This window comes from Centruroides vittatus, unplaced genomic scaffold, assembly GCF_030686945.1.
Source record: "Centruroides vittatus isolate TY-2023 unplaced genomic scaffold, ASM3068694v2 scaffold_386, whole genome shotgun sequence".
Taxonomy (NCBI): Eukaryota; Metazoa; Arthropoda; class Arachnida; order Scorpiones; family Buthidae; genus Centruroides; species Centruroides vittatus.
In genome coordinates this window covers 8,578,589-8,600,716 of record NW_027122706.1, presented here as the reverse complement: position 1 = coordinate 8,600,716, position 22,128 = coordinate 8,578,589, and the positions used below count along the sequence as shown (strand labels likewise).

The following is a 22,128-nucleotide window of genomic DNA, read 5'->3' as shown; positions in this document are numbered from 1 at the left end:
GAAGTTTAAATAATACGTAACATGTTAGTATTTACTTTTCATTTTTTCAATATAATGGAAAAAAAAAATCAAAACATAACAAAAATTCTTAAAAAAAAAATAATGCCAATTTAATAAATATTTTAAAAATTTCTATTTAAATTTTCAATAAACTTTTAAAAATATTTAATAACACAGTTTTATCAATAAAAACTTATCATCATTATTAGTGATAATAAATATATGATATATATATATAAAATATGAAATAAACATATATTTATATCAATGGCAAAATCAAGAAAATGTAACTTGTAATTTTAATACACAAAAATATTAATAAAATACAATGATTTAAAATATTTAAGTTCACTTTTAAACTAGAGAACTGTAATAGTAGAATATTATATCTATGTAGATTCTGATCAAAGAAAATTAAAAATTCAATTAAATGCAATAAAAGTAACTTCTTACTTATTTATATCCAAAGATGTTGATGCAGGTTGTAAAAATAATTTACAATGATAGGCAATTAATAAAGGCACATTATATATTTCATTATTTTCCAGTGTAGTCAAACGAATATATGTTTCATGAAATGGATTTTTAGAATAATCATCTGGCATTGCTCCAACAGCTTCTAAAATGGATTTCTGGCACATTATATGAACAGGTCGTGGTAAATGATTTTGAATCTAAAATTGTTTAATTGGAAATAAATTATTTTTATTAGAATATAACAACTCAAAAACTGGGTAAACTTGATACAAAGCTAAAACAAAACCAAATAATTAGTAGAAAAACATTAGCACTATCCAATTTTTCTGCTGGTTATTTGGTTTTGTTGTAGCTTTTTGATTAGTTTCATTGTGTAATTTTAATTTATATATTATGAAAATTTTTAGTGTAATTATTTTCATCATATTTCTAGATATTTTTTTATCATAAATTATAAACAACTATTGTAAATACTAAATTCTGTTAAATTGGTACTTAAATAAATAATAATTTGTATAAATATATAATTGTATGGAATTCGTAAAAAATTTAATTTGGCAAAATTAATACTTGCCAAATTAAAGTTCTTAAGTTTTCCATAAATAAATACCAATTTCTACATCAGTATAATGATAATTAGTTAAAAAGCTCTGTTTGATAATGTTATTTTACACTTTTGATAAATAGCTTTAATGTTTTTGACATATACAACAATATCTTTGTAGGAATGGCTTTTAGCATATACAAAATATTTAGAACAGTTTAAATTTAAATTTTCATACACAAAGTAAAAACTAATGAGAACAACTGATTAGCATCTTTTTTTATAAAAATGCTTAGTTATTTATTTGTTACTTTTTTATTATTAAATATGATGTTAAATTCAAAATTTATTCACTTTAAATTTCTATCAATATTTCATAATTAAATTTCTAATTACTATTAGAGTAAATGAAATTATATAAAATTAAAAAATGAACAGAATGTTTACCTGTAGTGGTGATGAAACAGTTATAATTTTCTGACCATGATTTGCACTCATATCAATCACTATATAGTATCTAGTTTTATTCTAGAATTTAAAAAAGAAATAATAAAAATATTTCTCATTTATATTGTTTACATTGTAACAACAGTTATAATTATTTAAACCTATTTTACTATACAGAATATTTAATGATTAATCAGAATCATCATACATCCAGACCATTACAATATGAGTCATTAAGCGTGAAGAATGAAAGTGCATTGATTGTGTATTAAATCAAACAATTCTAATAATTATAAAGCAAATAATCAGATGATTACATAACAGAATTCAAAAATAATAAATAATTTCTATCATAATCTTTTATACAGAACATTATGTAAATCTACACATCATAACTTTTGTTAAATAAAGTAGAATCAAACGAAAACCACTAAATTATGGTTTCCATTTGATTCTGATTGGTTTCCAATGGAATACTAAAATACTGAACCTGTTACCGGTGTAATTTGCGTGAAAAAATCTTCTTTTCACAAACGTTTTCGAGCTTTCCAAACAGCTCTTCTTCAGGTAGAGAAAAATTCCGATGAAACGCTTCGAAAAATGGAACGTAGATATTTAAATAAAAAACCGAATCTAAAAATGGAACGCAGATGTTTAAATAAAAAATATGAAACTCGCATATCCTTTTTTTTTTATTTAAACATCTGCGTTCCATTTTTCGAAGCGTTTCGTCGGAATTTTTCTCTACCTGAAGAAGAGCTGTTTGGAAAGCTCGAAAACGTTTGTGAAAAGAAGATTTTTTCACACAAATTACATCAGTAACAGGTTCAGTATTTTAGTATTTTATCCCCGGTGTCAGAGTGAAATTTAATTTTGTTTCCAATGGAAACTGATATAATTGGTTTTGGCATATGTTTATGCCAAAACCAATTATATCAGTTTTCTATGTAGTATTCCATATTATAAAATGTAATATTGTCTGTATATTTCACTGTTAATACCAATGTGGGTAATATCATTACTTCAGAAGGCTTTAATCATGGCAACTCTACTACAGACATGTATGAAGAAGAAAATGGCATATATCATGAAATTTTTAATGATGAGATGACTAAATCTGCTCAAATTCATAAGAGAATATCTGCAGTTTATGGCATGTTTGTTTATATAAGAGTCAAGTGTGCAAAAGTTCAACAATAATATCAAACAACTTCTCACACAATCCCTGGGAAGGACAAATTAACACACTAAAAATCTTTTTTATATCCCAGTATGAACAGCTTTAGATACATGGTCTTCGTCAGGCTATTGACCAGTATAAAATTCGAAACTGGAATTCAAACAACATAATTAAAATTATTTTAAATTCAAAATTATAAAAAATTGGAAAACAATTTTCGCCGTACATGCTACTGAAGTGATAAAAATATTGTTACATCCCCTACAAATAAATAACACGATGTATTTGCTGGTGTAGAAACGTTAGCAACATACTAGTGTTGTTCACGTTTTTTTCTCATAGCACCACCTCCATGCATACGAAATATTGGCAGTATCTTTCGCATTAATACAATTGCCAGCCAGGCTGGCTTTGTATATTTCCAACGCTTCCACGTTGCAAAGGTGTTGAACCTGATCTGACATTTTTACCAATTTGGCCCTATGGAGATCAGCTTGTATTTAGGGGTCTGTGGCGAATTCATGTTGTTCGAATTCCAGTTTCGAATTACTGGTCAGTAGGCTGATGAAGCCAAGTTTTTGGTTGAAAACATTAGTTTTTATTTAAAGCTGTTTGTACTGGAATATAAAAAAGGTTTTTAGTGTGTTAATAATATCAAAAGTTTAAGTGAAGCTCATTAGCCGGCATAAGCTAATGATGTGAAAAAGTTCATAAATAAACAAAACAGTAAATGTCATAGAAAATTATACAGGAGAACAGATGTACAATGCTCCAAGATTTTGCTTATAAATTGAATATAAATCATAATTCAATACATAGAACCATAAAAAAAAAACTTGATTGCATAAAGTTGGTTAAAAACCTGAAATTTGCAAATATTTACTGATCAATCAGAACTATCATGTAGTCATTTGCCAAGACTTACTTATTCACTATAAAAGAGAAGGTAAAGCATTTTTTAATAGGATAGCAATTGGGATAGGTCCATCCTGTCAGTCAGAATCAAAGAGAAACAGTAGGGAGTGATGGCACCATTCTCTCTCAAATTAAAGAAGTTTTAAACTGAAAGATCTGCCAAGATAGTTATATATATTATTTTCTGACAATAATGGAGCAATTTTGGCTAATTTTGATTCTCCTTGGCCAAACTGAAGGACAAATGTTTATAGTTTGCTAGAGCATAAATTCAAAAATTGCTTAATGCTTAGATATTTATGATTGTCAGATTTTAATAAAAATAGTGTAGCATTATATAGTAATTAAAAATTTAAATTAAACAATTAAAATTAAATTCTAAATTATTTGTAGCAATTTTTGCAGTATTGTCTTAAATCTGACAACAGAAAAAGTGAAGAAATTTGTGTACTTAAAAAGTTTCATTGCAACACAATAATGCTTGTTGTCAAAGAAAAAGTAAGTTGCAGCTACTCAAAAACTGTATTTTGAAGTATGACTTTATCCAGCATACTTACCAGACAGCTCCGAATAATTTCTAGTTTTTGGTCTGCTGTAGGATGTGCTGGCTGGATGACACTTGCAAACAGATAAAGAGGTTCAGCAAGAAACAATCAAATGTTTTCATAAACAGCCAAAAAGAGTATTTCTCAGAGGAATTGAGTTATTAATTAAACATTGGAAAAAGTGTGTATGGTGTAGAGGAAAAGATTATGTTGAAGAAATAATGTTTTGTAATCTTGTTTTGATTGTGGGGAAATAAAATTATTTCATTTTTTCATCTGAACTTGCCTTATACATTCTCTTTCAATATAATAAAAAGTAATTGTTAAATTTATTTACTTATTTACAGCAATTAGTAAGGTTATGCCAATTAGGCAAAATCCAAGCAAACATCAAAGATATATATATATATCTTTGATATTTGCTGTATAATATATGTAAAAATTCTCTATATGTATGTATGTATGTATGTATGTATGTATGTATGTATGCGTATGCATGTATATATATATATATATATATATATATATATATATATACATACATACATACATACATATACATATAAAGTATTTTTACAAAATTGTTTGAATGTACAAAATTCTAGATATGGTAGGTCTTTGAGGTTTTTGATAGAATCGATGAACCTGTAAAAAAATTATTTTTGAGATATTAAGAGTCTACAAAAGAGAGTATAAAAACATGAGAAATTACAGGAGTTAAAATAAAACAGGAAATAAGATCATTAAAAAATTTATGAGTGAGTTATTACTTATAAATTTATATTTTTCATTTACATAAATATTTTTCTTATTAATTTCTAATATAAGAAAATTACTATAGAGAAATAAATAAAGTTTTAAATCAAATAAAAAATTTTTTATCATAAAAATATGATTGAAAATTGCAGCCCAGCATTATGATGATGTCACAATAAAAAATGTTAAAAAATGTTAAAAAAACATTTTACACTAAAGAAATAAAAAACTAAATATTAGCAGTCATCAGAGTCACAACTAAACATTTGTAAAATATCCAGACTAATAAATAACACAAACAAAACCTTCAAAATTAAACCAGCAAATATATTTTAATATAAGTATGCTATGACAAGCACTTGGGAAAGATTTGGAATATTCAGACTTTATATTGTCTTTTGTTTTTTTTATTTGCTATCCAGTTACTTATTATAATTTTATAATATTAAATTTAAATTTAATTTATTTATTCTGTTTTGTTTAAAAAATTAAAATAAACATAATCATATTTTTTTGTATAACTTTATAGATTATTTATGTATTTTTCTAATATAAACTTTTTACGTTTCTATGGACAAACTATGTTTTATGTTTTTATATTAATAGTTGATCTTAAAATGAAAAATAAATTACAACTCTAAAATAATAATCAATTATCAATTAATATTTATTAAGTTTAATGTATAATTGTTTCTAGATTAATAATAAGCAACTATTTATTGTGACATCATCATAATGCTGGGCTGCAATTTTTAATCATATTTTTATGATTAAAAATCATAAGATTATGCTCTCCATCTCAAATTATTAGTAGTGGCTTGCCCCTGTACATCATACTTTTCATTTAACCATAGAGTTGTGTAGGTCATCTATTAACTGCTTTCAGGGGAAAAGCATTTTAAACTGAAACAACATGACTTCCAGTTTGCATCAGAAGTTTGTATATAGTTAATCTGGGCCTCTTGCCCCTAAGGATTCCATATCTGGTCTTGAATTTCATCTATCAATCTTCATTCCCTAGATTAAGGAAAGACAGGTGGATGGATGGACAACAAAGAGAATTTTGCAAGTTTTCAAATTGCAGTCCAATAATTGAAATTACTATGATAATATTTTTCACTATCAAAAATTTTATTCATTATATCAGTGATTCTCAAAGTGGGGGTCGCGACCCCCCAAGGGGGCCGTGAAAAATATTAGGGGGTCGCTGAAAAATTGATTCTAGATCAATTTTTTTTCAAATATTTTATAAATTTACTATGGATTCATGTTTAGAAATAATAGAAATAAAAACTATATAAAATAATTTCTACTTAAATAAATTGCACATATAAATAATAAAAAGAATATAAATATTTAAATACGAGCCTAACCCCCTCTCTCTGGGATGTTTTTCGACACATACTCATTCTTCGGGGGTCCTTTGAAATTTTTAAGTGCAGAAGGGGGGTCGCGGTCCAAAAAGTTTGAGAAACACTGCATTATATATTGTTTACATAATATAGTTTTTATCACTGTTAAAATATAAGACACCTGATAAGAACTCTGAGATGATGTTTAATATAGAACTTTTGTCTGCTAACAGTAGCTGATCATGTCAACAACTAGCAACTATTAATACACAATAGTTGCAATTAAAAAAAAAATTAATAATTCTTACCTTTGTTGGTTGAAGGGCATACATTATACTTCCTGTTCTTTGAGGCATCAAACACTGAAGTTTATCAAATCCTTTGATCTAATAAAACATAAAATTTTTAAGCACAGGACAGTATTTTATAACAAAATTAAGATAAAATTATAGTTTTTTTTATTATTTTAAAAGAAAGTAATAAAATATACTTAATATACATGGTGCACACAAATTATTGGACTATTTTATTACATCATAGGCAAGTTGGAAATGTCCTAATGATCATAAAATTTCTGTCAATTAAACACTAGTAATCAATAGGAATTTTATGATTTAACAAAATTCCTAGTGATAGCTGTAGGACCAGTCCAAACTAATTTTATGAATTAGTTTGGAATAGCCCTAGTGCTAATGCCATCAGATACCTGAAACTGACTCATTTACCCTGACATGGTCAGTTGTACTTTATTTTCAAAACAATGATCCAAACTGCAGTCACTCAAGGTCACTCTATGTATTTTATTTTAAAAATTCACCAAAAATCAAATTTTTATCATAGAGATAAAAAAACTCACATATATTTATTACTTTATGTAGTTTTCAGCACAATAGTCTATAACATTCAGAGTAATAGTTACAAAAAAATGTTAAATTATGACCTAAATTTTTTATGTTATAAATTACTTTACTTTGACAAAAAATAAAATTCTTCGATTTCATTTACTTGTTTTGGCACCAAGCCAGCACAAAAGAGAATATTGTTTTGTACATGATATAAGATTTACACATATTTATCTATTTTTTCATAAACAATATCACTTTATACGAAACAGTCCATATATACTAGTTTTCTGTCTCTCTTCAATAAACTCTCTTAGGTTAGTAAGACGTTTCATTTTAGGCAGTAGGCAGAAAATACCGAAACTATAGAACAATAAAACACACTACACAAAGAAAATCGATTAGTGAAATAAGTAAATAAAATAAAACTAGAACAAAAAATAAGAAAAATAATAAATAACTAAATATATATTATAGACAATAAGCAGTAAATATTGAAATTTTAAAACATATCATCATAGAAGGGTTAATATCACAACTTGTGGATCAGAAGGGACAGGAATTCATTTACCAACAAGTTGGGCCTCAGCACATTGGCATATGGATGTCCAGGAGTACCTAAATGGACACTTGCCAGATTGATGGATTAATCATCTATACCAAAATATGTGCTTTCTTCCTGTGGTGCTTTGTCAAAGACAGAGTGCCAAAATATGTCATAAAAAAATCATTTACGACTTCATAATACAGTACATTGGCAGTATATCCAACAATATCAATTGTCTTTATAGGCATGCAATTTTCTTCTTTTCTGTAGCATGAACCTTTAACAGCTCTTCTCGAAAATCTTTTGTGTGGTAAAGTATAAATTTGATATTTTTCTTGTGACAGTCAGTTTTTTGTGATCTCTACAGGCCAAAATAGTATCTTTCCAATTACAGAAATTTTTAGTTGTAAAACAATGCTCCCAATTTCCTGCACTTAAGTTAACTTTATGGCTTTTCAAAGCATCACAACAGAAACTGCAAAATACAATATATAGTGGTACCTTGTACTTCAAACAATCTAATTTTGAATGCTTCAGAGTTTGAACACTAAATTTGACAAAAATTTGCTTCAGAGTTGAAATGATGTACTTCATCTTTATGCAATATTTGCCTTAACTTTTAAACAAAAATAAAGTCAACTTTATCAAAATTCTAAGAGCATATTAGGTTCTTGTATTAGTACAGTATATACTTCACTGATTTCATAATTATTCCTAAAAATTATCTTATCTTAATTTCAAAACATTAACAAACATAAAGAGCATAATTTCCCGTTATGCTCTTTATTTTTTTATATATCTTATTTTACAACACAACACCAAAATGCTGTCAGAAATCAGCAAATCTTTAATAATTAAACATTTTCAATCTTCTTAAAAAACCCTTTATCAGACAAGCATAAATAATCAGAAGGGAAGTCAAATTTGAATAAACTGCTTCAAATATTACAAAATTTAACCCAGTTGTGTGTTCTCTGATTGGAGAATCTAAATTAACCTCAAGAGAAATAATATAAATACAAAGAAACATATGTTGATGCATGTTTTTACATTAAAAGAATTGAAATACAAAATCTAATAAAAATAATCTCATCAAGCTCACTTATGTCCATGTGTAAAAGGTAACTCATAATATGATTTATTGGCATTGAAAATAGTTCCATGGTCTTTGAAGTTACATCAGTCTTTTCTGGCAGATTTATAAATCTCAAACACCTCTGTGTGCTTTAAAGTGGATATGTAATGAGTGTATTTGATTGTACAGCCTAAGATATGAGTTGTTCTAGAAGAGGCTAGAAGCCTCTTCTAGAACAACTCATATCTTAGGCTCTACAGCATATGCTCTCAATGCAATATTGGGTTGTTTCTTTCCTTTGTCATATAGATGCTCCGTTATCCAGGACAAGAGCATGGAATATGAGAATGACTTCAAGGTCTCTCAGCAGAGATATGTTCCTCTGTATTTATATTATTTCTTCTGACGATAATATGGAACCTCAATCAAATAGCTCTATCCAATTGAGATTCCATTTTGTAACATTCAAAGCAGTTTATTCAAATTTATTTTCCCTTCTGATTATTTGTGCTTGCTCAGAAAAGGAACTATTAAACATTTGCTGGATTTTGGAAGAATTTTGGTGTTCTGCTGTGTTTACACTACCAGTTTATATGGATTTGATTATTTTATTTTACTTTTGTTAATCTATGAATACAGGTATACCTCAAGTTACATCGTTTCAAGTTACGTCGTTCTCGATTATACGTCGTTTGTCAAAAAAGTGTATGGAAAAATAAAAATCAAGTTTAAGTCATTTTATTCGACTTTACATCCGTCCGCCACAAATATTGAAGTCATAATATCACTATAAAAGCATTAAAAGCACATAAAATCATATTAAAATATGTACATTTACAGTAAATGTTAATATAATCATCATAAATCTTAGAGAACAAAACATGAAAACATCTGTGTTTCTGTGTTGTTGTCTTATTTTGCTTGGTCTTTAAGTGCTCATTATTGGCGTTTTCCACCGTAGTTTTGACTTACGTCGTAACTACACAAGTAAATTCAACTTATGTCGTTTTTTGACTTACATCACCTCTCTTGGAACCAATTACCGATGTAAAGTGAGGTATACCTGTATATTTCTTTCTAGAATATCACTTATTTTTATGTTACTAATTGAGTTTAACCTGTATTTATTTATATTTACATTTATTAAAGTTTTGCATCACATCTTTTGTTTTGTTTCATTTGGTTAAATATTTAACATTTGAAAAGCATAATTTATCTCCATATAAAGATGTTCTATAATATTGAAATTCTCCATATCAATCTTAAATTGACTGTAGCTGAAACTGTACGTTTTTCATGTGAGAAACTGTTGATGATTAATGTTTAAAGTTTGTATATTTTGTTCAGCAATCATGTTCAGCACATGTTTTTTCAATTACTATTTAATTTCACTTTTCAATATCATATGTTTTTATATGTTATGTAGCATCCTTATTTTTTAGAACAACAGAATATTAACATTTTAGAATATCTTAAAAAGTTAAGTTATTTAAAATAAATTTCCATTGAGAATCCTTTATCTAAATTTTTTCTTAATGAAATAATATTTAAATATCCTGAAGCCCAATAACATAGATACTCAACCAAATGATCACATTAAACAATTGGGCTATAAATCCACTATTATTAGTGATTATATACTTAGTAATTTGGTACTAGGAGTAATGTCTACTCTAGTACCAAATTACTTAGTATCTAATCACTAATAATAGTGGATTTATACCATGATTGTTTAAGTTAAGGCAATCACTTGATTGAGTATTTTAAAAATATATTATTAATAAAAGGTAAAAGTCAAGTAAATATAATTGTAAAATTAATTTCTATTGAGTTATTTCACTTCAATGATACGTTGTTGATTATTCCCATAATAACAAAGAAAAATTTAATCACAGATAAAATATTAATGTAATTAGACAATTATTTAAATTTAAAATCATAAACAATTACCATATTAAAAATACTGTAATCCAATTCTTACTATATCATATTTATTCATTATATTGTTAAATACTTTACGACAAATGCTATGATTTAGAAAAACTAATGTAAATTTTATGCTAATTCTAAAAAAATGGTCTGGAATGTTGTTATCTATCAAAAGTACTAAATTATCAAGTTGTTAAATAACTAAATTAGCAAGTAATAAAAAAAATAATTTTTGGCTAAGTATTAAATAATTAATACTAATAATTTATAACAATTTTTATCAGTAAATTTTTTCATCTGATGGAGAATTATATAAAAGTTAAAAACAAAATCTGCCCAAAAGGGACCACCTTTTAATTTTTAATTAATTAAATAATAAACTATAATGTATATAAATTATGCAACATTGCTTTGCATGGATACCACAAAAAACACTTTAATAAAAATGCTTTAGGCTATAATATATATTTAAAATAACATTCAATATAAAGTCCAATATAAAAATTGATAATTATAAAAACAGTCTGAAACAAAATTCTGCAGTGAATTTTAAAAATAATGTTTTTAACTATGTCAACACAAACAAAATCTCATTAATCGAAATTATTGAAAGAAACTAAAAAAATGACAACTTATAAGTCACTTACTTGAATAGAAATTTTTTCTTTTATTGTTTCTTTGTACAGTTCTGAAATATCTTTTTCCCCATAATTTATAGTATTATAGAGAAGTTTATTACTATCATTTTGAAAAGCACTAGTGGACAGAGTAAAATTATCATTTTCATCCCTAAAAAAAATTAAATTATTTCATGTTTGTTAAGTTTGTTAATTTAATTCAAAAATATTTTAAAATTCTAATATTTAACAAAATAATAATAATATTAATATGAGAGTTTCAACATTAGCATTTTAATATTTAAATATTTTATTTAATTTTTAATTATTTAAATATTTAATTTGTCTGTTTAGCATTCAATTTTAAAGTTCACTCTAAACTAAAGTTTTTAATCTGATAAAAATATAGTGGATTGATGACTTATATATCAAATAATATGAAAACTGTTGATGAGAAAAAAACAACAAACTAGATTTAGACATTAATAAAATTAAATAACTTATAATAGAAAAAAATTCCACCATAAGAATTCTGTTTGTGAAAAAATTCCATGACCATTTCTATTGGAAAAAACAATATACTCTAAAACCTTGGCAATATACAATAGCCTAAATAAGGGCTGTTGTGTATTGCTAAAGGTTATATACAGTAGAATCTCATTTTAACAGATTATAGAGCAATGCATTTTTTCCCAGGTCCTGCCAAATCAATGTAATATTATCTCCTTTTACTAAATCTGTAACTTGAAATAGTAGATTTTTTTTCTAGCACCAACTATAGTAAACATCACAGTTTTTCAACATTTAATTAATATTTGGGTGTTTCCAGGTACTGAATTTAAAAAAAAGTGCATTACATATAGAGCAAAATATGTGCATAATTATCATGGTTCATATTCCTAACTTTGCAGCCACACATCAGTGCCCTCCAATAGTGCATTGATTAGTGGTGGGAAGCTACTTCTGATTGTTGTTAATGGGCAGAAAAGTGACATAAACTCAATGGGCAGAAAAGTGACATAAAAACAAATCAAGATGGAAGAGTTTTTTAACAAACTGTGAAGTCAGGTGAAATGTTAATGAGCCTCTTTTCTTTCTATACTTTGCCTCTTTTCGTTCTATACATTTTCATCAGCTTTGTCATACACACGAATGGTATAATGTATGATTATGTAACATATATAATTCTATAAAATGCAGAATAAAGATCTCAAGAGTATGAATAATTTCAAGTACAAGTATTTCTTATATATAAAGAGTTAAAACAAAAAAAATTTTTAAATTTTAAAAATAATAAAATACAGTTGAAAAGCATACCTAAATTCAAACTTTCCAGCATATAAAAGTATAATTTCATAGTTTGAATGTTTTCAGCCACTAATTTTATCAGCCCTCTTCAGGAAATACAAAACGGAAATAATGTTCTATAAATAGAACGTAGCTGCCTTGCAAATTTTTAAAAGATTGAAAACAGCTGTGACGTATCCTGTATGATGTATATTATGAGTCTAGATAGTATTTCCATGCATTTGATACATAAATGATATCAGTGTTGATGCAGGTTCCACTCCTGCTCGCCCTGTAGATCTCAACTGCTTCTAAAATTCTAATATTTTGCCAGTTGAAAACCTTGTGTAATAGCTTGGCCTGGTTCCAACAGGGGGAAACCTCTGGATTGCTGGTGTAACATGCTAAAGCAGTATTGATGTTTTCTTTTAGTATGTCATATTTGTGATCCTTTAGTCTGGCTTGACATACTAAAAAGAAACATCAATACTGCTTTAGCATGTTAAATTTTATTTTTTAAAGTGCACTTTAGGTCATCCTAGGAATTTGGTCATCTAAGTGCATGCATGCACTGTACACCTATCAGAACCAGCCCTGGTCCTAAATATAGAATGGAACAGGTTATAAATGTAAGCTTCTCTCTGCATTCAACACTGTGGGTGGGAAAAGGGACATACTTACCTGGTTATTAAAATGTTTAAATTTTGCATGCATATATCCCACTTTGCAGGTTGCTGTTGTTATAATCTGTAATTCCTTATATATTAAGTAGTGAGTGGATGAAAGTAGTAAGTCATTTGAATAAGTGCAGCAATGGCATTGTTAATATACCTTGGGCAGTTGGAAGAAAGTGGAAGTTATAATTTAAGAGTATAAACTAAATTTATGATGCATGCTATATCTAATGCCTGTGGGAGTTCGATAAATTAGTAAATCCAAAAAATTAATCTTGTTGTCTTTTTCACTTTCTATAGTAAAACTAATAGAAAAGTATACTGATGACAAAAGCTGTACAAACTGTGATAATTTGTCAGTGGTTTCATCCCACGATAAAAGATCATCATCTATGTACCTGATGTGTAAGAACAGGTAATGAGTTATGAGAGGAGCAGAAAAAAATATTAAACTCAATATTTCTCATAATTAGCACCACTAAAATTGCCAATAGTGGAGAACCAGGATATATTAACAATGCCACTGTTACACTTATTCAAATAACTTATCTACTTCCATTCACAACCATTACACTACACAGAAGTCTAGAAACATTAAACCTTAATAAAAACATATACATGACACTACAGAAAGCTGCAATATTGAACACATGTCACATTGTTAGGAAGTTTATAAACATTGACACATGCCAATAACACAGCTTAATTAATGTTACCCTTGTTTTGGTAGCTATGCCTTGAGTTTAGTCCGGCATAGCATTTGGCACAAGTATCAGCTGAGCATGACATTTGCAACATAATAATAACATCCATCACTCATTGCATTCTTTCAAAACACTATGCAGCACTGGAGAACAACACTACATCTCAGGATTAATAACACTTCCATACAAACAAACCAAATATTCATTAGGCGAGGAATTTTTCAAAAAAATTCCTTGAATCCTCTCTGGTTCTGCTTAGCCCTGAACCCATTATCCAACATGTTAAACAACATGCAATATGATTACAATATCAGACATGAAAAAACAACACAGTTTACACTGTCACATCTCATGTAAATGGACGACATAAAACTTTATGCATCCACACAAAAACAACTTCATCAACTCCTACAAATCACACATTCATATACCAAAGACATACAAATGGAATTTGGCCTAGACAAATGCAAAACACTTCACATAGAAAAAGGAGTACTGAAGAAAGAAGATTTTGCACTTGGAAATGGAAGTGTTATTGAATCCATGGAAGACGGCGAGTTCTACAGGTATTTAGGATTCCAACAGGCCAAACTAACAGAATGTACACAAATAAAGCAAAGATTAATTAAAGAATACCAAAGTAGGTTAAATGCTATTCTCAGAACAGAGTTAAATGCAAAACACACAGTTAAAGCAATAAACACGTATGTCATCCCAGTACTCACATATTCTTTTGGAGTTATACATTGGCCTCACACAGATCTTGAACAACTCCAAAGGAAAACAAGAACAACACTTACTAAGCATTAACAACCTCATCCTAAATTTGCCACAGAAAGATTAACCTTCCATAAAGATGTTGGACATGGCCTGATAGACATAGTTAACCTTTACTACAAACAAATACAGTCACTGTGAGAGTTTTTCTACAAAAAACAAGAAACATCACAGTTACATAAAGCGGTAACTCTAGCAGACTCAAATAACACACCATTAAATTTATGCTCACAACATATGGACATGGCACAACATATAAAAAGCATAGACACTGTTAAGCAATCATGGGCTCAAAAGGCACTCCATGGCAGGCATCCTTACAACCTGGCCAAGGATTTTTTTGACAAAACTGCATCAAACAGCTGGTCAGCTCATGGATACCTCTTTGGGGAGATGGAAGGATTCATGATTGCCATACAGGATCAGGTCATAAATACTAAAAACTACAGAAAACATATACTCAAAGATACAACACTCACAAATGACACATGCAGAAAATGTCACATCATGCCAGAAACTATACAACACATCACTATTGGTTGCAAGCTTTTAGCACAGACAGATTATTTACACAGACATAATCAAGTAGCAAATATAATACACCAAGAGCTTGCAAACAAACACAAATTATTAGACATCCACAAACCATACTACAAATACATTCCACAGACAGTATTGGAAACAACACACACAAAATGTTCTATGACAGAGCCATAATCACAGATAAAACAATTTATCACAACAGACCAGACATCACACTCATTGACAAACACAATAAAATCACATACATTATAGACATATCCATTCCAAACACTCACAATGTAGAAAACACATTCACTGAAAAAATTAGCAAGTACACAGAACTCGCCCAGGAAATAAGGCATCTGTGGAGTATGGATAGGGTGCTTATTGTACCTGTTGTTTTCTCCTCTACAGGTGTGATACCACACACACTACACAAAAGCCTGGGAACATTACAATTGAATAGAAATACATACATCACACTACAGAAGGCCACTATATTGAATACATGCCACATTGTTAGGAAATTCCTGAATACAGACACTGACACTAACACACTTATTTTATTTTAGTTTTGTTTTGGTTTCTATGCCTTGACTGTGGTCCGGCATAGTACACAGCCACCGATGTTAATCAAGTATATCCCACTAAACCCAACATAATAATAAATATTCTATTCTTCTTTATTATCTTCATAGTTATGAAATTAAAATACATTACCCAATCACATCAATTTCACTATCAGTTGGACTAATATCAACAAGTGGACAAGCAGTGGCAGGTGTATTAGGAGATGAATTTGCTCCAATGCCAAATGTTTCTTCTGTTATTTTATATTCTTCATCGTTTTCACTCTTAAAGGTAAAACATTTATTTATTTATTTTTATAATTTAATTTATTTTTAAGAACAGTAAATAATTAATGCAAAAATTAAAATTTAACAATAAGATTTGAATGAATTTGAACAGAAAATTGAATATTACCAAAAACACTTAGTTGTTTGTTAGTGTTTTCAAGTGCCTTTGAGTTTCATTAAGATCAAGTATTCAACTTATATTTTATTTCTGTATCTTTGAGTTTTGTCAACAAATATTTAGAGAACTCAAACACATTAATAAACTACTCAATTAATTTAAAGTTAACATTTTTAAATATGTATACACATATGCAATGGTAAATAATTAACATATTATACATATGCAATGGTATTTGATTATATAAATCATTTGTTCAAATGTTAAGAAAATAAAATTAAAATAATTTTATTCTTAGTTTAAAAATAAAAAGTATCTATAATTTATGAAGTAAAAAGTATCAATAATTTATTTTAACAAAAACAAAAATATACTTCTCTATTACTAGAAACATATTAATATCTAATCACAGAATCTCTTCAGCATCCATGTGAAAAATAAAATAAATCACAAATGTTAATTCACCATCTCCAAAAATTACTTTTCATCAACAAGAACCCTTACCTCCCTAGCTGACAACATTAATGATGTTGCAGAATAAGTAGTGGTCAACTTCAACCATAATCTGCATTCAATATATACCAGAGTAGCAAAACGCAGTAGGTTGAAAATTGTATATAGGAGGAACCCAATGATATTCTCAATACTAGGAAATGGGAAAAACCTCCCCAAACTGCCAGAAACTCCCAGGATAGTATAAGGTTCCATCAAGAGACAAGAGGTTTGGGAAGGATCTAGTTGACGTCTGTGCCACTAAAAAATCATTAGAACAGAGGATGCAAGTACACAAATATGATATAAAGCATTCAAAAATCACCATTACTCTATCTAGGTTTGCCTCAGAAGACAATATAGAAACAAAATTAAATCAGGCTCAACTCATCAGATTCTCTACAAATTGGAACCTCATCAGGCTCTTAGAGTCCATTGAAATATAAAAGCAGCCTTGGCTGCAACTGCATAAACTCTAAAGATGAGATACAACTGTCTAAAGCCGTGGTTCTCAATCTGTGGTCTGCAGAACATGGGTGCTCTCTGAAGCCACTTCAAGTGTTCTGAAAAAAATCAAATATACAATTAAAAACTGTTGCAAAAGAAATATCAATACAATGTAAAATAATTTTTGTATGGGAATGTAATCAGCAAATGCCAATGTCATCATCTACTAGACCAAGTGCGCTTGATTTCAAAAAGGTTTGCCACCCTGCTTTAAAGCTGATGCATTGTAAGTGTTCCGCTGAAAAAAAAATGTCAAAGTTTAGTGTTCCCCGACGTCAAAAAGATTGAGAACCACTGGTCTAAAGCATGGAAAGCGTGGTACATAACATCGTTATAACCTGGATAGATTAGCACATTAGCACAACCTAACTGGCCTTTTCAAATTTGAATGCTACATGACTATTCTATTCAGTGCATTCCAATTATAAATGAACTATTTCAACCTGAAGCTGGAATCAGGTGGATTCTGAAAAAGTTTGTGATTTGTTTCATTTATGTTTTACTGGATGCTGAAGAGGTTCTGTGATTAGATATAAATTTATTTTAAACTAATCTATTTTTAAACATTTTTACATTAATTAATTAAAAAATATTCTATCTTCTTTTTTCAATTCTTTCTATATCTTTCAAGATTATAGCTGGAAATGCTATCTAGTAATAAAATCCACACCTTATATAAATCTCCAGCAAGCAGAATTTGTTATACAAATTCTGCTTGCTGGAGATTTATATAAGGTGTGGATCGTTTTACTATCAGCATTCTGTGCACTAATTATATAAGCATGTACTCACTTCTCAAGATTCGGGAATCAAAAATTAAAACTACAAAGAGTTAGATCTTTAACTTTACAGAATAGTTTTCCATTCCATACCATTGATCAACTAATCAAAACATATCATCCAAACAGTCAGCTTTTAAACAAAGACATGTAAATTCCATCCTTTGTTACTTTTACATATTCTAAAACCATGCATCCTTTGTTTAAAGCATTGCCAGGTCTAATGACAAACATTTCATTCTCAACTTATAATCCCACCTTACACCATCTAAATCATTCCTGCAAAGAATAAATTTTCTGGCATAAATATGATTTATATCAGTCTCATTTCTAGATCCTTCTCCCAAAATCTATAAGAACAGAGAAATAAAATCAGTAAGGGAAGTGACAACACTGTTTTGCCATCATTTGCTAAATTTCCAGGATGCATCATGGATTGGCATGTGTCAAGAATAATCAAAAGCGTTAGTCATCCTTCTCATTATTGCATATTGGAAAAAATTAAAACAACCACCTTTAATTTTGAATTTATGCCTAAACAGCAGAGTAAAGGACTGTCTTCCTGCAAAGTCCCTTATAAAGCATTTCTATCCACTTCCAACATCCCAATTGTTATTTTTATTTACTTTATTGTTATGTTTTATTTTTGTTTCATATTATTTTTACTCTTTATAATAACTATATTTCCTTTTATTTTTCTGTATTTTATGTTATATTTATAAGTTAGACATTATAATTTATTACATCTAATGTTAAACTTTATATTATACATTCTTTATAAATGTATTTTATTAAATTTTAAATATATTTTTTTTTTTCCATTGTTTTGTATCATTTATTTTTATTCTATGTCAATTTAATATTCTATGTTGTTTGAAACCTGATGAGATGTTGAAAATGTTTGAATTTAAAATACTGGTTCACTCTTACCAATATGAATTTTTCTTAAACTTATATTTAGTGATTTCTGTTCGTTATTTCCTAAATGTTTTTGAAATTTTGTATGATCTGTTCTTATAGGTTGACTTTATTTCTTATTTCCAGAAATAAAATCCATTAATTATTTTATATTAATTAGTGTTCAAAAATTACTTTAATAATATATATATATATAATAATATATATATAAGTGAGGCGTAACATGTATTTTCTTTATATTAATATATAAAGAAAATACATGTTACGCCTCACTAATAGACAACAACAAATTAAAAACTTTTCCCATTCTGAAATGCAATTTTGTTAAATTCACAAATTCTGGAATTTAACTGTGAAACTTGATATATTTTATAATTTTTTGTTCAGACATATTTTTATCAGAGAGTTCAGATTAAATTATACCAGGGGTGAGCAACCTTTTTAATCAACGGGCCAATTTAAATTTTAAAATTTTTTGGCGGGCCGCACATAAAGTAACACTTATTAATAATTTACAAAACTTTATTTATAATAAACATTAGAATAAAAAAATATAAAATTTAAAAAAAAGTAAAGATTTCATATACAAATTTTAATGCAAAAGAAAAACAAACAAGAAAAGAACAGAAAAATGAATTTACTTGAAATTTTTAATGAGAAATTTGGCACTGTTTTTTCGATACAAGCTGATCAATATCAGCCGGAATTGATGAGGTAGCTACACGTACACAGCTTTCTAATCGTGCATCACTCAGTCTTGTTCGGTGGTCATTTTTGATTAATTTCATGGTTGAAAATAATTGTTCGCAAACATACGTACTTCCGAACAGAGACATCATTTGCTTTGCATTTTTCGTCAAAAGCAGAAATTTCTCAGGGCTCACATAAGATTTATAAAAATTTTCGATGTTTACTGAGAAAAATACATTTTTTAAATCGGTATTATTCTGCATGTCAATCACTTCCATTTGAAAGTCTTCGGGAACTGTATTCACATTGATATTAAATGGCGAGGAAAACATTTTCATGGAAACCGCTGTCTTCTCAGCTTTGAACATTTGGAATTGTAATTGAAATTCGTTGATTAAAATGTCTATATATTGTGCGTATTTTTGAGAAGTAGTAACGTTTTCTTTTTCTAAATGTGAAAAGTGAGACACATTATTCTGCAAAAGATGCTGTTTCCACAATTTTAATTTGTGCTCAAAGCCCTGAATTTTATCATACAAATTGTGAATAAACTGTCCTTTGCCTTGAAGTTCCACATTAAGATCATTGAGATGCTGAGTCATGTCGATAAGAAACCCAAAATCGCACATCCATTCTTTATTACCAAAATGAAGAAAGGCATATCCCTTCATATCCAAGAACAATTGTATTTAGCTTTTTAAGTTGTTCACTCTTTTTAGCATTGCACCTCTACTAAGCCAACGTACTTCGGTATTAAAAACCATGTCTCCATATTCAGTTTCTAAATCTTTCAGGAATTCTTTAAATTCACAGTGATTTAACGCGCGTGACTTTATAAAATTGATTAGTTTAATTATTGGTACTGTGACATTTGGCAAACTCAATCTTTTCACACACAAATTTTCCTGGTGAATTATGCAGTGGTTAACGAATATTTCCCTTCCTGTGACCTTCTTAATGTCTTGAAATAGCCTTCCCGATACTCCTACCTCCATGCTTGACATTGCTCGTGCTCCATCTGTCGATATACCAATAATCTTTTCTAATGAAATTGAAAAATTTTCCAACACAGACTTTAGTTCATCGTACAGGTCTTTGCCGGTTGTAGTCCCTTGCATTGGAATCAGTGAACACAATTCTTCGGTAATATTAAATTTGGTGTCAATACCACGTAAAAATATAGCCAGTTGTGCTGTATCACTAATATCGCAACTCTCATCAAGTGCCAAAGAACAGTATTCAAATTTTGCAATGCGTTCACGAAGCGTTGTTGCTATGTTCTCGGACAAGTCTTCAATTCTCCTTGCAATGGTGAATCTTGATAAACTAATGTTTGAAATAATATTTATTTTATCAGGAAATGCTATTTCTGCAAACAGCAGTCAGACATTCTTTTATCATCTCTCCATCCGCAAAGGGTTTCATTTTTTTTGCCCATATTTGACTGACAACAAAATTAGCCTTTACTGCCGTATTTGATAAAATAGCTTGATTTTTAAAAATAGCCTGTTGGTTTCCCAAGTTTTTCTCCATTTGATTAAACTTATCTATCTGGAGTTGTCCTGTTAAGTTTTTATATTGTTCATGTTTTGTATCGTAATGCCTTTTTTATGTTATATTCTTTTAATGTCGACACAGTCTCTGAGCATATTAAGCATACAGCTTTATCTTTGACGAAAGTGAAAAAATAATCAAATTTTCACTTTTCTTGGAAATGCCTGTGCTCATCCACAACCTTCCGTTTTTTTGTTTGCTTTTCCGACATGCTATTATGGATTAAAAATTTGAAAGTTAAAAAAATTTGTAGGAAAACTTAATTTTGAATAAAAAAACTCTAATATTACCTTTTTGACAATAATATTGCACTCACACCTTTCAAGAAACACAAGAATTGCTAAAATTGCTAGTTAACAGCTTACCAGTCTGACTGATTGTGTGACAGAAGCAAACACAAACAAGCACAGACGCGATGCGTTCGTATTGCATGTTGAAACAAGTCGCCGACAAGTGTGTATCTCGTCACAAAAAATTGTTTCGGTTTAGTATGTACTACCATTTTATTATAATTAATTTTATAACAATATATTGATGGGAGAAAGTCGATAAAATAAATTCAATTTTAAAAATACTTGGCAGGCTGCATAAACATGTTTAACGGGCCACAAGCGGCCCGCGGGCCGTGTGTTGCTCATCCCTGAATTATACTAATTTAGTTTTATGAATTTTTACAGCTAATTTTAATAAAAATTAAATTTAATAGATTGAATAAAAATTAAACGATCAAATAAAATAAAAGTGAAATAATTTGAGCTAATAATGAATAAAATTTTAATTTGAATACTTGCCATTTAAATAAAATTACTTTATTATTTAAGTATCAAACATTTCATCTTAAGATATCAAAAATTTATAAATTATCCACCAACCTTTTTCATAATTGAAACTTTAGCTTCTGGGCCAAGATAATTTTTCAGTATAATATCTTTGTCTATATCTTGTAAAATCATATTCTCATTTTCTGGTGGCATTTTATTAAATGTCTACAAATAATTATTAAATAAATTCATAAAAACAAAG

General features: G+C 28.4%; 1 protein-coding gene across 6 annotated transcripts in view; it reads right to left on the bottom strand.

Annotated features, from left to right (window-relative positions):
• The window catches only part of LOC136988851 (intermembrane lipid transfer protein VPS13A-like), a 368,680-nt gene that overhangs the window by 109,642 nt on the left and 236,910 nt on the right, over nucleotides 1-22,128 (bottom strand). For all 6 annotated transcript variants that reach the window (XM_067286838.1, XM_067286837.1, XM_067286842.1 and 3 more), the window contains 6 exons: nucleotides 21,978-22,091; nucleotides 15,911-16,044; nucleotides 11,257-11,398; nucleotides 6,525-6,602; nucleotides 1,469-1,549; nucleotides 454-674 (listed from right to left, as the gene is read on the bottom strand). In XM_067286838.1, the coding sequence (XP_067142939.1) occupies nucleotides 454-674; nucleotides 1,469-1,549; nucleotides 6,525-6,602; nucleotides 11,257-11,398; nucleotides 15,911-16,044; nucleotides 21,978-22,091 (770 nt within the window). The remainder of the gene's footprint in view (nucleotides 1-453; nucleotides 675-1,468; nucleotides 1,550-6,524; nucleotides 6,603-11,256; nucleotides 11,399-15,910; nucleotides 16,045-21,977; nucleotides 22,092-22,128) is intronic.